This window comes from Daktulosphaira vitifoliae, unplaced genomic scaffold, assembly GCF_025091365.1.
Source record: "Daktulosphaira vitifoliae isolate Bord-2020 unplaced genomic scaffold, ASM2509136v1 Scaffold_3, whole genome shotgun sequence".
Taxonomy (NCBI): domain Eukaryota; kingdom Metazoa; phylum Arthropoda; class Insecta; order Hemiptera; family Phylloxeridae; genus Daktulosphaira; species Daktulosphaira vitifoliae.
In genome coordinates, this window is record NW_026099574.1 from 28,683,634 (window position 1) to 28,699,229 (window position 15,596).

The 15,596-nt window shown below is 23.9% G+C and overlaps 1 protein-coding gene across 4 annotated transcripts in view; it reads left to right on the plus strand.

Annotated features, from left to right (window-relative positions):
* LOC126900822 (lachesin-like) overlaps positions 1–15,596 on the plus strand; it is a 61,072-nt gene that overhangs the window by 22,580 nt on the left and 22,896 nt on the right. For all 4 annotated transcript variants that reach the window (XM_050676792.1, XM_050676791.1, XM_050676793.1 and 1 more), the window contains one exon: positions 9,263–9,337. In XM_050676792.1, the coding sequence (XP_050532749.1) occupies positions 9,263–9,337 (75 nt within the window). The remainder of the gene's footprint in view (positions 1–9,262; positions 9,338–15,596) is intronic.

A 15,596-nucleotide genomic window follows, 5' to 3' on the forward strand; every position in this document is an offset into this window, starting at 1 on the left:
GAAAATTCGTACACAAATATAGCATTTATATCTATTATATATACTACTTATCCAATTTTTCTCTTACATTGTATGCGTTATAAACTTTCAATATATGTATGTAAAAATTCGGACATTTTTTTTAAAAGTGCAGTTGAAATAACTAGTTTGAAAATATGTTAACTGTATGCCATATTTGATGCAATACCATAAATAAATTTGAAAAAAATAGATCATTCCAAAAGAAAATATTAGTGACATCAGACTTTTTTTGTAATACATTGTTTTTTAAAGGATAAATCATATTAAACCATAACTTCGCCTTAAAGTTGGTTACAAATTTCATGATAACGTAATGTATGCGATAGACAGCTCTTACGTAATGAACAAGACTAAGAAAAAGAGATGAATGAAGATGTAATTTTTTGATAATTTTTTCTTTATTACTGTACATTTTCCTTTCATTTTTTGATGAAAGGAAAACATTTTTTCTATGTTTTTCTAGGACTATTGTTTTTATTATTGTCAGAATAATATATTTCCCTACCAAAAAGTAGCGTGAGCGACTGTTCAGATTGGTAGAGCGAAAGAAAACTAGTCATTTGTATTAAAATATACATCAAAATGTTTATTTTGTTTACTATAAATATAGCTATGACCATAAAAAATCGAGTTCTGCATGATTTGTTACCATTTTACTTCTTTATAAAATCTAAAATGCCAATGTCTGCAAAAGAACTCGAATACACAGGTAATATACGGCGAATGACCCGGCTAAATGTTTTAAATCTGCCGCAGTATTGAAAATTGAATATATGATTTATATAAAATGCTTAGCAAATGCAAAAAAATAAGAGGACAATAAACTAGAAAGATATTGATGAGTGTAACAAAATTTAAATATAGAATGTTCCAAATTATCAATTGGAGACCATATTTTTTTTAATAAATATAAAAGAATAATTCAATACCATTAATATAAAACAAGAAATTTAAAAAAATGCTTTTATATTTTTTAAGTTCATTCAGTTAGCCAAAAATATAATTATAAGTTCAAATATAATTATAAATAACATTTTCTTTTCAAAAAAAATTTTCAGTAACGTTTGAATAGAGTAATGTTATTAACACTAAAGTCAAAATCATTGATTTTTTTGATTTTTTGGATATTGTCATAATAAAGATTTATGACTTTAAGACAACGATGAATAATATCTATTTTGGAGATAAAAAATCTAGAAAAGCTATTTTAAACATAAATGAAGAACTCTATATCTTCACTTTAGGATAAATATAACATATAAACTTAAAAATAATATTTCACTAGTAATAATTAGTTAAAAGAGCAATAAAATATTATTTAAACTTATTTTGCCTTATCTATATCTAAAAAATTTAGTGACCATTATTTGGTCAGTGCATTTATAAATTAGATCAATTTTTTGTATTATTGTAAAATATAATATATTTATAAATATAAATTTAAAAATATGTATTTATTAATGAATTACTTTGACTTTTATAGATTATAATTATATTTCAAACTAATTTAGCCAATAAAATTTGGGAGTATACGATCAGTAAAATATTCTCCTGAATACTTTATAAAATTTTAGCTTATTGTAAACTACCTCTAAAATCTCTATATACGTTTTATTTTTTAAAAAATACGTTTTCGATGTATCCAATTTAGACACAATACTGTACGTGACCGACTAGTGCAGAGTATTTTAAAATATTTTAGCTGCTAAAAATAGTTTTATTTGCTTTATTTGTACGTTATTTATTTCTTAAACACTCAAAATTACAATAATTTATGTAACAAAAAAATGTTTTGAATAATAGTTGTACAAAATTCATTATAATTATTATTTTGAAATTGTGGTTACAGGTTATTTTTTAAAATTAATCAAGATATTTAAATTATTATAATAAATATAAATATATTATTACTATGAATATAATAATAATTATTATAAATGATGTCTAATAGATTATTTATTAATTATGAATAAATACAAGGAATTTTAATCGGAGACTAGAATAAAATTTTCTAATAAATTTTTGTGCCGATTTCAAATCTGCAATTATATTTTTTCTATCATCTCTAGTTATATTTTTATGTTGATATTATTAGGAATTAGTGAAAAACAATTATTTAAATATAAAAAAATAATAACCAAAAAAGAAATAATTTCTTTTTTGGTTATTTTTAAAACATATTTAAAAATTTTAAAACAATTATTGTTTTAAAATTTTTATTGATTTATAATATGTTAAAAATAATCCGTGCAAAATATAATTTTTAACCCATCATTTTTAATCCTTTAAAGTTGATTTTTGTGAAACTTTATAATAAAAAAATGTTGAATTTTTAAATCATATTTTTATTTAACTCAACTTACAAATTTGAAATTGATATCATTAAATAAAAATGTTTATGTGAATTAAAAAAATGGTATTGTTATGATTAATATGCAGTCAGGAAATTATACAATTACTGTTTACTGTAGCTTCGATACAAATTTTACTATGATGTGTTTTTTTTGTGCTGTTACCACTTTTCTCAACTCTCAACGAACTGTTTTCTTTCAACGATACGTCATAAGATCACAAATCGTATCTAGTTGAAGACATTACTCTCAAAAATTGAAAAAATATCCCTCGTTCCCAGCAAATGGGGGAATAATTTTTTTCAAACCTGACTATTTCCCTTGAATAGGGGGTTTCATAACTTAAAAATTTAAATAGAAAGTAGATCTTATTTCCACTTAATTTTTGAAAGTGTTCCGAAAATACTGAGACTTATATATATATATATATATTAAATTAAAACTTATGTAATATAATTTAATATAAAAAAGAAAAATTTCAGACTTTAGTTTGTTTTCATGATGAAAACGAACATCAAAGTTAATAAAAAAATACGATTTTAAAAATTCTTTTTTATATTTTTAACTTTATAACGCTATAATTTTTGAAAAATGTAGGGATCATTATAATTTGTTTAAGATAAGTACTATTTATATTCTTTTTTCATTCATATATTACACTTATAAATCATAAAATTTGTAATCAGGATATAAACAAGGAAATAGATCATGTAGCTTTTGGAATAATCCATTCATTTTTTAAAATTAAACATTATCTATAGATTTGCATCAAAGCGTTTTTTATGATAATGATTTTAATCATTGTCAGATATCATTATACTTGACCCAACTATGTCACGTCCTCCAACTATGCCGCGATCCCACTGTGCTGGGTTTTTTTTTAACTTAAAATTTGATACAAAATTTAAGCATCGCTGCAAAAAATAATAATGTATTGATATTTATTTTATATTCAGACATGTGTAGCGTAAACGCATTAAAAAAATGAGTGAAGTGAAGTGTGCATAGAAATCATTATATTTTGAAACCATTTTTACTATACGTAAAAAACTATACATGATTTNAATTTGATACAAAATTTAAGCATCGCTGCAAAAAATAATAATGTATTGATATTTATTTTATATTCAGACATGTGTAGCGTAAACGCATTAAAAAAATGAGTGAAGTGAAGTGTGCATAGAAATCATTATATTTTGAAACCATTTTTACTATACGTAAAAAACTATACATGATTTATTAAGTCACAATTTGAAAAAGCTTTTAGAGCGTCACCTTTGTATATTTGATCCACTTAGACTAATGTTCTTTGGATAGGTAAAACAGATATCGATAATGTGTTTTAATGGTTTTGAAAAATTCTAGAAAAAAAATATATCTTAGTTATGATCTATTTTGAAACTCTTTCAGACACTCAGTTATATTACAGTCGAGAGAATGTATTTATTAACATTTATTTCAAGAAGAACTCGTTTTAATTTAAAATACTTAAAATTAAAAATTAATTTTTTCCTAGTATTAGCTAAAACAAATTATTGATGAACTTATTAAGTAACAATATCTAGTGTTATATGTTAAATTTAAAATTACACTTGTAGTTTGTGTCAGTTGTCTTTTCAAGTGGTGCTATGTCTTTTGTGTTCCTTTAATTTTAACTTAGATTATATTTTGTTTTTACATATTTATCTAAATCGTATGATTACATAAGGTTTTTACATTTTATTAAGTAAAAACAGTGAATAATGTATTTTAAAATACACTTGACTCATGGACATACATATTTACCTGACACGTGCAGTAGTATATTATGCATAACAGAATCATTTTCTCTCGAGTCGGTAGTAAAATAGTACCCCAATCGAAAAAGTTCGGTAAAAAAACCAACTATAAAAAATAACAGTTCCCACAAACTATTAGCTAATGAAGTACTCTTTTCACCCTCATAGAATGGCTCAAAAGCTAGAATAAATCATCACATACAAAGGATTTATGTTTAGGGAACAAAAAGGTCAAATAATATTTTTCTATATTATTAAAATAATAATGTCTTAAATTCTGAGTCATCTATTATGATAGGTGTTATTAAATATATTTGTGACATTGAGGAAAAATAAGACAAAGTTCAAAAAGTTATTTTATACTAAAACATTGTCTATGACTGTAAATAGTTATTAATATATTGATTTTGACATTTTTATTTATATATAATTATTTTAAGATGATAACAGTGATATAGATTTATTGTTAGTTATTATATTTTTTAAATTAATTTATATATGTATGCCAACTTATAGTAAAATATTAGATAAAATTTTTATATAAAATCATAAAAAATAATATCTCGTATCATATTAATATTAATATAAAAACATTGTAATTCCTGTTTTTATTATTTTATTTATTCAAAATACAAAAAAATTGTCTACACTGTAATGGAGTTTATTAACTGTAAAATGTTGTAGTTTTTATCAAAAGTCAGACAAATTGTAGTACTTGACACTATTAAAATATAAAATTTGTCTAACCAAGGTGTGAATTTAGAATTTTTTAAATGCAGCATAATAATAGATTAGAAAATGTTTGAAAACTATTATTCAATGATCTTTTTTTTTCTATGTACTCAGGGTTTACCAAAACCTTTATGCTTAGATATCATTATTTTAAAACGCAGTTAAAATACATAATTCAACACGTTAAACATGTTTGTAAAATACATTCTTGTTTGCTTGAAATAAATTTTATTTTTCTTAAAAATAATGCAAATTTAATTATACGAATGTTAGGCTGACACGAAAAAAATATTAGTTTAATTATTTTTTATAAAAACAAGGGATTGCAAATTAAGAAGTTGCCAAAAGTAGAAAATTGAACCAACAATCAATATTTATTTGTAGCAGTTTTCACTTTTGTCTACCATCTCAAGACGGTAAATTTTGTTATTGTACATCATACCTAGTTTTTAAGATAATTACTAGTTACTTGTTAGTAGTAATTAGTAAAAAACTGAATTTTCGAGTATAATTTTTTTTTAGTTAAACTTATAATTATGAAACTTTAACCAACAAATAGATAATTTTATTTTGAATTCATTGAGTATTGTTACAACACAATCTTATAGTTTTTTAATTAATAAATGTGATAATGTATTTAGAATTTGCGTATGACAATAATTGTTATACGTAAAATCTTTTATACAATTAAATAAATTTAACGAAAAATAATGAATTATTTTTATAAAGATAAAGTATAATTTAAATATTAAAGCATACATATTCAGAAAATCACTTTAAATCTTTTTTCTTAATTATTATTAATTATATTACTTCAAAATAAAATTATTTATTTGTTAGTTAAAGTTTTATAACTGTAAGTTATACAAAAAAAGTTATATTTGAAAGTTCAGGTTTTTTTGAAAAATGACACTGAAACTGAACTTTCAACTATTTAAAAATCGGTTAGGCTTGATTAACAATCCAAATTTTGCACAATTCTTATTAAACATCAAAAAATAATTTTAGGATAGTTTTAAAATTTATATTTTGTATGACTATTTTACTGTGTAATTATCGTTCGACTACTAATTAGTAATGATCTCAAAAACTAGATGAATAACTAGTGATAGAAAAAAACTGAAGCCAGATTCGGTATTAGCGTCAAAATTATTATCGAATTGATATAAAAATTGTTAACAATAAAAATGTTTTATTATTTGTTGTCCTGTGTTATTTAGTGCTCAGTTTTATAGCTTTTACAGTTGTTCAGCTGGACTGATAGTCATAGGACTCGGCGCTACTATTTTGTTAAAATATAATAGGAATGATGTCATTTTGGTTTATTTTTAAGGCTGGGTTCAATTTTAATTCAAAACAAAATTAATAATTGTCAATTGATTGAACTTATGCGTGTTCATTTTTTTAACAATCTCTTGCTATACAACCATACATATAATTAAAGTCTATTGTGATTAAGGTATTAAGTGTTTAACGTAGAAAATTCGTTATACTCTGTTTAAAGTAAATCTATTCATGTTTTTTCACTATCTGTTTAATGATTCATTTTAATATATGTAAAATATTCCCAGTTTTTCTCCGAAACGCTAGGTAAACAATTTTACAGTTAAGCATTGTAAAAATTAAACACTTCTTAGCTTTAATTTTATCTGTATGTAAACTTATTATCATAACTGCATTACGTCTTCATAAGTTCGTGCGCACATCTATGTACACTGATGCGATATTAAATTTATATATTCTTACGGCATAAGTGCACTCAACTTAAGTACATTATTTGGTAAGAATACAGATTTCCAACAAATCTATTCCCCTTGTTGTAACAATGTTAACTTTTTTTTTTACTTTAAATCATTACTTCCACTGATTTCTGGTCACGTTAATGTTCGATCCGTATTTTTTGTTGACGTCGTCTCCTCTTTTTCCATTTAATACATTGTTTTTCCTCATCAGCTACTGATTTTTACCACGACCGATTGACGAATGATGTTCCATAGGAACTCCACGAGCTTTTTTTAGACCCCCGTCGATAGACTGTAGACAGGGTTTTTGGTTAGATTTGGTGTACGTATTCCATTAGGAGACCATTGTAACAACAAGTAATAATGTATGTATTATGCAGTACATTGCTAAGGCGGATATAATGTGTATACTCTAAGTGCGTTCACATAATATAACAGAATACATTTGATCATATTATTATTATTATGGGTTTACTTTAACATATCAATACGATGGAGATGGCGAACGAATATATTTACCGGTTTTCTTTTACCGCGATAGGTGCGTACATATTTCATAAAAGTTTATACTAATATTTCTATGTATAAGTTTATCTGATCCGCAATAGATAGAGCCACATAGTGTTGATAGTTATTGAAAGCGCGTGTGAAATAGACCACACCGACTATCATATTTATACTGTACACGTACAGCAGATAATAATGGTAAACAAGTGTATGCGTGATGCATAATACATTAAAATTTGATCGAAGTATTGTAATAAACGTCGAGTTACATACTGTTTATATACAAGTGAATATACTACATGGAAAAATGAAGTAAATTGATTACATAAAAATCTCATGTTATTATTAAATGAATACGTTAAAACGATTAGAAAAATTCGCTATGAAGATGCTGATGTAATATTACTTACAAAATCAAAAAGAACTCTTTAGTGACTGTACTTTATCATTTATCAACTTCAAGTAAATTTATCAATTTTATTGTAGAGAAATGTTAAGTTTTTAAATCATACCATAGTTTTGGTAATTATAACTATATCTTCTACGAAGTGCGTAGTCGTTGCATACATTTTGAATTGTCTATTACTAGTGTTTGAATGCGCCGAGATCAATTTTAGGAAGACGTTGATAATAAATGTTTATAAAATGTGGTTCGTTTCAAAACTAAATGCTCAAGGTAGCTTAGTATTGCTATTTTATTGAGTCGTGACACGGTACCATGTTTCCCTCAGCCGCACATCACGTTATCAATTTATATAAAAGTATATCGAGATCTGAATGATAAGTGCATGGTGGCCTAGTGGTAAAGTTTATCTCTATGACGCCTTGGGTCACGAGATTCTAATCCAGTACCGTGTCTCTTTTTTTCACACGATTTCCGGCACATTTTCTATGACCAACCGTCGATCCCTGGCGGCCATATTAGTTGGCACAAACAAATTTTCTAGTTATATTAATTCCAATACAAGTAATTTTGAAAAAATTTAATTGTATTTAAATAAAATATACTCGTTACAATTTCATCAATAATATCATACAAATATAATAAAAATTAATAACTTGTAGCTAATATTACTTAAAATTAAAATTATATCAATAATATTAAATTAAAACTAAAAAACCTTTAACTAAACAAGCCACAAAAATTACTGAAAATTCGAGGATACGTTTTCGGGAACTATGTTACTATTATCAACGCAAAACGCGTAGTGTGATAGCACACACTAGTATGGGTTTAAAAAAATGATTTTTTTTTTTAAACCCATACTAGTCGTTTTGAAAATACATTTGCTTTATTGAAAATGAGTTAAAAATCTATATTTTATCATTTAATACTGATAAATCTTTATATTGATTATAATAATTTTGATATTTTACATTTGTGTTCAGAATACGAAAAAAATTGTTTAATAGTGTTTGTGAGGCGTATTGTGTATGCAAAATTAGTACTTGGATGTAATAGAATAAATCATATTTTTGTACTTTTCTGAACAGTTATTTCAGTCACTTTATTTTTTGATTGAAAACAAACTCCAATCGAGTTAGTAATAATTAAAAAAAAATTACTTTAAATTTGTTAAAAAGTTTTCTCAAAATTATTCCTGTGATCATTATTATACAACATAAACTCCTTTTTGTTTTATTATTCCTTTAACTCTACTTCCTGAGGTGTATCACCCTAACAATGACAGTTACATCATCAATAGTTCTCTAATTATTAGGTATACATTTTTTTTTGTATGTTTTATCTGCTAGTCAAGTACTAGAATTTGAATATTTATATGAATTTGATTTTTGTATTTACTGTTTACTTATTCTTGTGATATTGTTTGTTCACTACTTTAAATCAAATACCTACTTAGACGTATGGTAGTAAATATTTGGAAAATAATATCTATAAAAGTTAGGTTTTTATTTTACTTAATCTTAATTGATTATATGACGTTATATAACTGATAAAATCATGATTTTATATATAAACAGCTTTTTATATATAAAAATTAAAATACGTCGATCTTGTATTATCATTAAATTTAAGTCAATATTTGATATCCAAATAAAATAATTGTTTATAACATTAATAAATCTTATTTATCATAACGTCATAATTAATATATTCTTTTGATTTTAGATGGAACACTCACTCAAATGCATCCTTTCAAAGATAACGAACAATTAGCTAATTCTGTTAGTCAATCACTTCATGGTAAGTGTGGTATATTTAATTTATATTTTAAGTTTTTCATTTTTATTATGTATAGTATAATAAAGAGTATAATCGTTGATGCGGGTGTTTAAATTTGGGAGATTTAGAAATCTCAATTTAATAATCAAAAAACTAAAGAAAATTATACGTTGATATATATTGAATACAAAAGTTTTACTAGTTTTGTATAGTAGCACTAAGAAATATTTAATCTTACTCAGATAATTTTTAAAATCAAATGCTACGGATATAAATAAATAGAAAAACTTTAAAAATTGTTCAACTTTTTGATGTGTGGTACTTAGAGGGCTAACTTTTTGTTATATTGAGTGTAATATGTTTTTGGAAGTATGTCGTTTCATATTTTAGACAATATGGTTTTTTAATTTCATGGTCAACTGATCATATAAAATAGACAAATTACAAGTTTAAGTTGCGAATTGTGGTAAATTTAAGATGTCCGAAAAACTTTATGAGTGTTTAAGAAGGCCGAACAAATGTTGAACGTGTGAGAAATGGAGAAGTGGAGAGAACTTAAAATACGATAAATCTAGTAAGACTTGGATGATGTAAGGGGAAGTGCTGGTATATTTTACCTTTGCGAAATCCCCTCGTTGCCAACCTCCTTTTAACCGTCACACACTCTGAGCTTCTGGTCCCTTAAGACTTAAGTCGATTCTTCCGCTTCCGACCCTCGAGCCCAATGAATATCTACTTTGGGCCACCATAACTACCTTTCAGAGATAACGGTTTAATTAAGTAATAATTTAACACATAGCACCGCCGACGTTACTGCTGTAAAACAGACGCAAGAGAAAGAGGAATGACAGTATTTATACATTGGGATTACACAATAGGTTTGGCTACCGTTATACTAACAACAATATAACGACGGCAAATAGTCACGTAGAGTTCAATACGGCAAGTAAATAATTGTATACACTAAGAGAAATGAAGATGGGAATGATTCTTTTACGCAAAGATAACGTGATTCTATCAGTAGATTGGTCCAAAGATATTTCTGTTTAGGATTTCATTATTCAATTGAGGTTATATCATATTGTATGTATCAAAGCTGTAAAGATTAATACTTATTTGGCTTTATCATATGGAAAGCTACAACTAAAAGAAATAAAAATTTTGTTTAATATTGTAATTATTTTGATATAATTGAGTGGTTTATGATAAACTGAACATCCTGTATACAGGGTGGCCCACCACTCACTGACAACTTAAATAACTTTTGATCCAGTTAATATTTTTAGCTGATTTTTTTTTTAAATAATAGTTATACGTTAGGTCTATAGCTATATCTCAATAATTAATTTTTTTACATTTTATTAAAAATATTAATTATTTTTAAATTTTAAATAAAATGTAAAAAAAAAATCTAAGATAGCTATTTTGTAGAGTAGAATTTAAGAAAAATTTTAGTAAAAAAATATCTTATTAATATTCAGTAGTAAATATTCTGTAGCGTTTTGAAGTTTGTGAAAATTTGAATTTTCATGTATTATTTTACGGTATTAAACAATGAAATACGTATTCAAACTTTGCATTAATACCATAATAAGAAATTAGATAAGGAAATTATTACTTATCACTCTCATTCAAAAGTATATTGAAATTTTTATGGTGTATTTTGCAAAAATATAACTAAACAATTTAAAAAAAATTTTGAAGAAAAAAATTGTTGAAATTAGGTCCTCCAACAGAAATAATACACCTAAAATATGTGTATTTTTATAAAAATTCTAATTTTGTAAATCCCAAGAAAATTTTTTTAAATATTTGAAATTTAGTTGAAACATAGTTTATACACTAACAATACCACATTTGAAAATCAATATAAAATAATAACTTCTTAATAGTTTTAATTGAGCTCAAAAACGCCAGTTTTCACAAAAAAAAACGCCATTTCTAGAAAGTCATTAAAATTTAGAATTTCACATAATTTTTTTTTTATGTAAACTTTAAGTTATAATAAGATTATAATTAAGTGTAAAATTTTAATTCGATTAAGTCAATATTGAATAACCTGTGTGTTTTTTAACGTTCTGGCTATTTTAAACTTTTTTTACATTGAAATAGCCATAAAAGTGGAAAGATCATAAAATAAAAAATTGTTATAATCTAATTATAGCATAAAGAATAGGCCCTGAAAATTTAAGAAAATAATGAGGTTTTCGTACTTCTGGATGACTAGGCATGGATTGACATCACTTCTAGTAATGAATATATAATACTCAATCGAATGATATTATATATTTTATTATATTTAGTTAGTAAATAATTAATTTCAAAACTATTTCATTTTAGTAGAAGAGCTACTGTAAATTTAAAAATTATTGAAAACTTTCATCGTTTAATAATATGTTAAAAAAAACTTAATTCTTTTTTTTTATTCACAAAATCAAATTGATATAAGTTATTGATTTAAATAATATCACAATGAATGATTTGCTTTCTCTGAAAAATGACTATAAAGTATTATGGAATTAGTTCTCAAGAATCAACACTTTTACGAAAATGAAATGTTATATAAGGATATTAGTGTAACATGTAAAATTCAGCATTAAAGAATCAGTAAAAATCCTCTCAAAATCAAATAATTTAATGATAATTTTTTGTTGTTTCAAACTACATTTTTGTAATTGTTTTATATATTATTGTATAAGTAATATATAACGATTCAATATAATTATTATATATGTTATATTATTCAATTTATTATTTTAGTTGCAAAATAAAAAATCAATTAATTAAATTACTATGGTAACATTGTAAGTATTTTAATAAATAATCATGGTTTTATTCTAGTAATTAGAATATTCTATCTTTATACATATTAGTTAATAATATCTTAAGGCTTCTTATGATGCTGTTATTAATTGGTAAAATTTGTGTTTTCCCTATTTCCGAGAACAGTTTTACACAATTTAAATCTCATACTAGGTGTTTTTCGTTTTGCTGTACTTCTGAGGTGGGTATATTTATGTATAAACTTATTTTAGAAAATTATAGACAATTTTCGAACAAAAACTATTTTTATATATAACTTAATTTTTAAATTCTGAATTTTTAAAGTACACGTAAATTATGATATATGTGTATGTTTATGTATTTCTAATTCTAAGTATATATTCTTAACCGTGAGTTTAAATGAAACACTTGGTAAATTAGAAATTTTATATTTTTATATTGCGCAATAAATAAAGTAAATATGACATATACAAATTTGTTGATTGAATACTTTTCTAAGTTACTTTTCAAATATTTTATTCTATTAAATAGATCTCATTGTTCAAATCATCTTTTGTTCGGAAAGCGCCAGTAAAATAAAGTTAAACAAAATAATAATTGACAAATGTAAGTTATATAAATAATAACATCTGACAAATTTTGTTTTAAACAAAAAAATTGTAAATTAGAATTTGTTAAAGCAGGAGTAAAATTTTCTTCAATTTTTTAAATATTTATAAATATATTTTATATTATCAGTATATTTTATTACTATTGTTTCATACACAGACGTCGATACAAGGAGCAATGTCCCCCCAAAACAAAAATATTTTATAAAAAAAAAGTATCCCTATATTAAAGAATAGCTTTCACTTTAACAGAACAGTGAATTATCACTAAAAATTTCTTCTGGATTCAAATTACTTTTAAGATATTAAGAAATTTATATTTTTTTCACTCACTATAACTTATTTATTTTTTATATTGACGTTAAAAAGAAAATTAGAAAACAAATTTTATTGAATCTTTATTAATAGAATGATCTATGTACCTTTTATTCTGAGTCAGATTGTACAGAAACTCAATAAATCTTTTGCGCAGATTATAGAGAAGTGTAAGACTAGCATGAAGTTCATTATAAATATGGTCAATTTTAATTAAACAACTTTTTTAATTTATTCACTTGAGTATTATCACCAAAATAAATTTTGTGTTTTTTTCGTGGCCACGTGTCATTTATTACTTTAAAAATACCTAATATTTTGATCATAATAAATATATCAAAACATTTTTAACAATGTCAAAATTTCATTTATTAATAAGTATATAGTTTATAAATGTTTGAGTACTTTTTTAAAATAGATGAATCTGAGATAAGCTGAAGTAGTTTATTTTTAATCTTAAAACAAGGATATATTCTAAATAAAATTTATTTTGATGACACCATTCTTTCATGACACCATTATTATAGTGGTGTTCTATTCTGATATTTATTTCTCTGTATTGTAGCAGTTGGTACCATTTAATAGTAAATATTATTTAGTATCAATAAATAAACTCTTAAAACAATAGTTGTGCTATAGCTAAAGTTTCAATTCAAAAAATAATAAAATATTTCCTTAAAAAAATCTAGATAAAAATATTGCTTTTACCAAAGATGTCACAACTTTGAGAAAATGAGAAAAAGTGACTAAATAAAAGAACATGATTTAAAATTTTTGGTCTTTATACTTTAGTAAACCACAGACCAATTAGCAAAAAAGTTAGTATAATGATTATAAAGTAGTAAAATTATACTTTTATGTCTCTAGGGATTAGTTTATTCGTACAAGCACTAAAAATCCTTGTAATCACAGTTTTTCAAAAGAAATTTTCTTTAATTGTTATTTTTTACTTTTTATCACTCTTTTCGCTCTCTTAAAAAAAAAAATCATCAATGTTATATCAATTTATTAATCGTAGGTTATAATTATTATTTACTTTTTAATAAATGTATGTTCAATAATATTAGTTCGACGATAATTACACAAGAAAATTTAGACCGTACATCATGAAAATATTAAAGAATTTTATATTTGATATTGTACATTAAAATTGAACACAATTATTTTAATTAAAAAAAAATAAAAGATTATATCACAAATTGTTCAAGTATTATCATGTAGGTAAATTATTATTGTTTTCATCAACAATTAAATTAACAGATTAACTGTTTTTATGTAGGTGTGTGCAAAATAACTTATATAACTCTAGTAGTGTAATTTATGCACGAGATTTGTCGTGGATAATTAAAATATAGCTGGTAATAAATCAATGTCTAGGAAAAGAGGATAACACGTGTGGGTATTTTTGTAGACAAGAAGTATTCGGTGGCCCTTTAACGGTACTCTTAGTATACGTTAAAATTATCCACCGGGACTTTTAATAGTGTTAACTTATGTCAGCGGATTTGCAATAAGTTAACATTTATTCTGTGAAATAGCATTTACAAATAGAACAAAGACCATATTTTTATGAATTACAAAGCATGAAAGATTTATTAACATTTACTTTGACTTTCGAGAAAAAATATCTTTATAAGCTCCTTAGTAGATTTAATACTTTTAAGTTACTAAAAAAATTTGGAAAGTCTTATAATAATTTTTAGTATTACAGAAATATTTGTTTTTATTATAATAATTATTATGTAAAGACATTGTATGATACTAATAATGTATGATATGTATAGAAGACAATAGTATTGAATACTATGATTTATATTAGAAAAAACGATAAAATTTTCATTAAGCTCAGTTTAATACTAAGTAGCAGTGTGCATCAAATTATAATTACTTTATATTTATTTATACATTTTTTTACTTGAAGGTTTTGTTTAGTTCTTTGTCATAATTAATTACATTTGTTATTTTTACAAGTATTGATTATATTCTCGTCGTAATTAAAAACACTTAATAATAATTACTGTAAAATTCATTTGTGTTTCTAAGATAAAAAAAATATAGCTTACATTTTTTTTAAATGCTAAATCGAATATACTATTGTAACTTGAACAAAATATTTGATTCCTTGATCAATTTTTTATCCTAATAAATATTTTTGTTTAACTAACAAAAAATTATTATCGGTTGTATATATTAACAATAAATTTGTTGATTTTACTAGGATTTTATTAGTATTACTAGTTTTAATGACAACGGTAAAAGGTTAAATTATAAAGTTTTTTTCTATCGTATGTTGACAAATTTATTAAATATGTTTAAAATTGTAATATACAGGGTGTTCAGTAAGTCAGGAAACAGGTCAATTGTTATAAAAAATGAGAACAATAAGAACCCGTTTCCTCACTTATTGACCACCTATACAGGTGATTCATTAAGGATAAGACACTCGTTTACTGAGTAACTATTGAACGTTTAAAATTTTTGGTAAGAAAAATATTGTTTGATTCAAAAAACACTATAATAATATGTAGTAAAAACATGATATTTTTCATCCATTTAAGGTTAAAAAACATTAA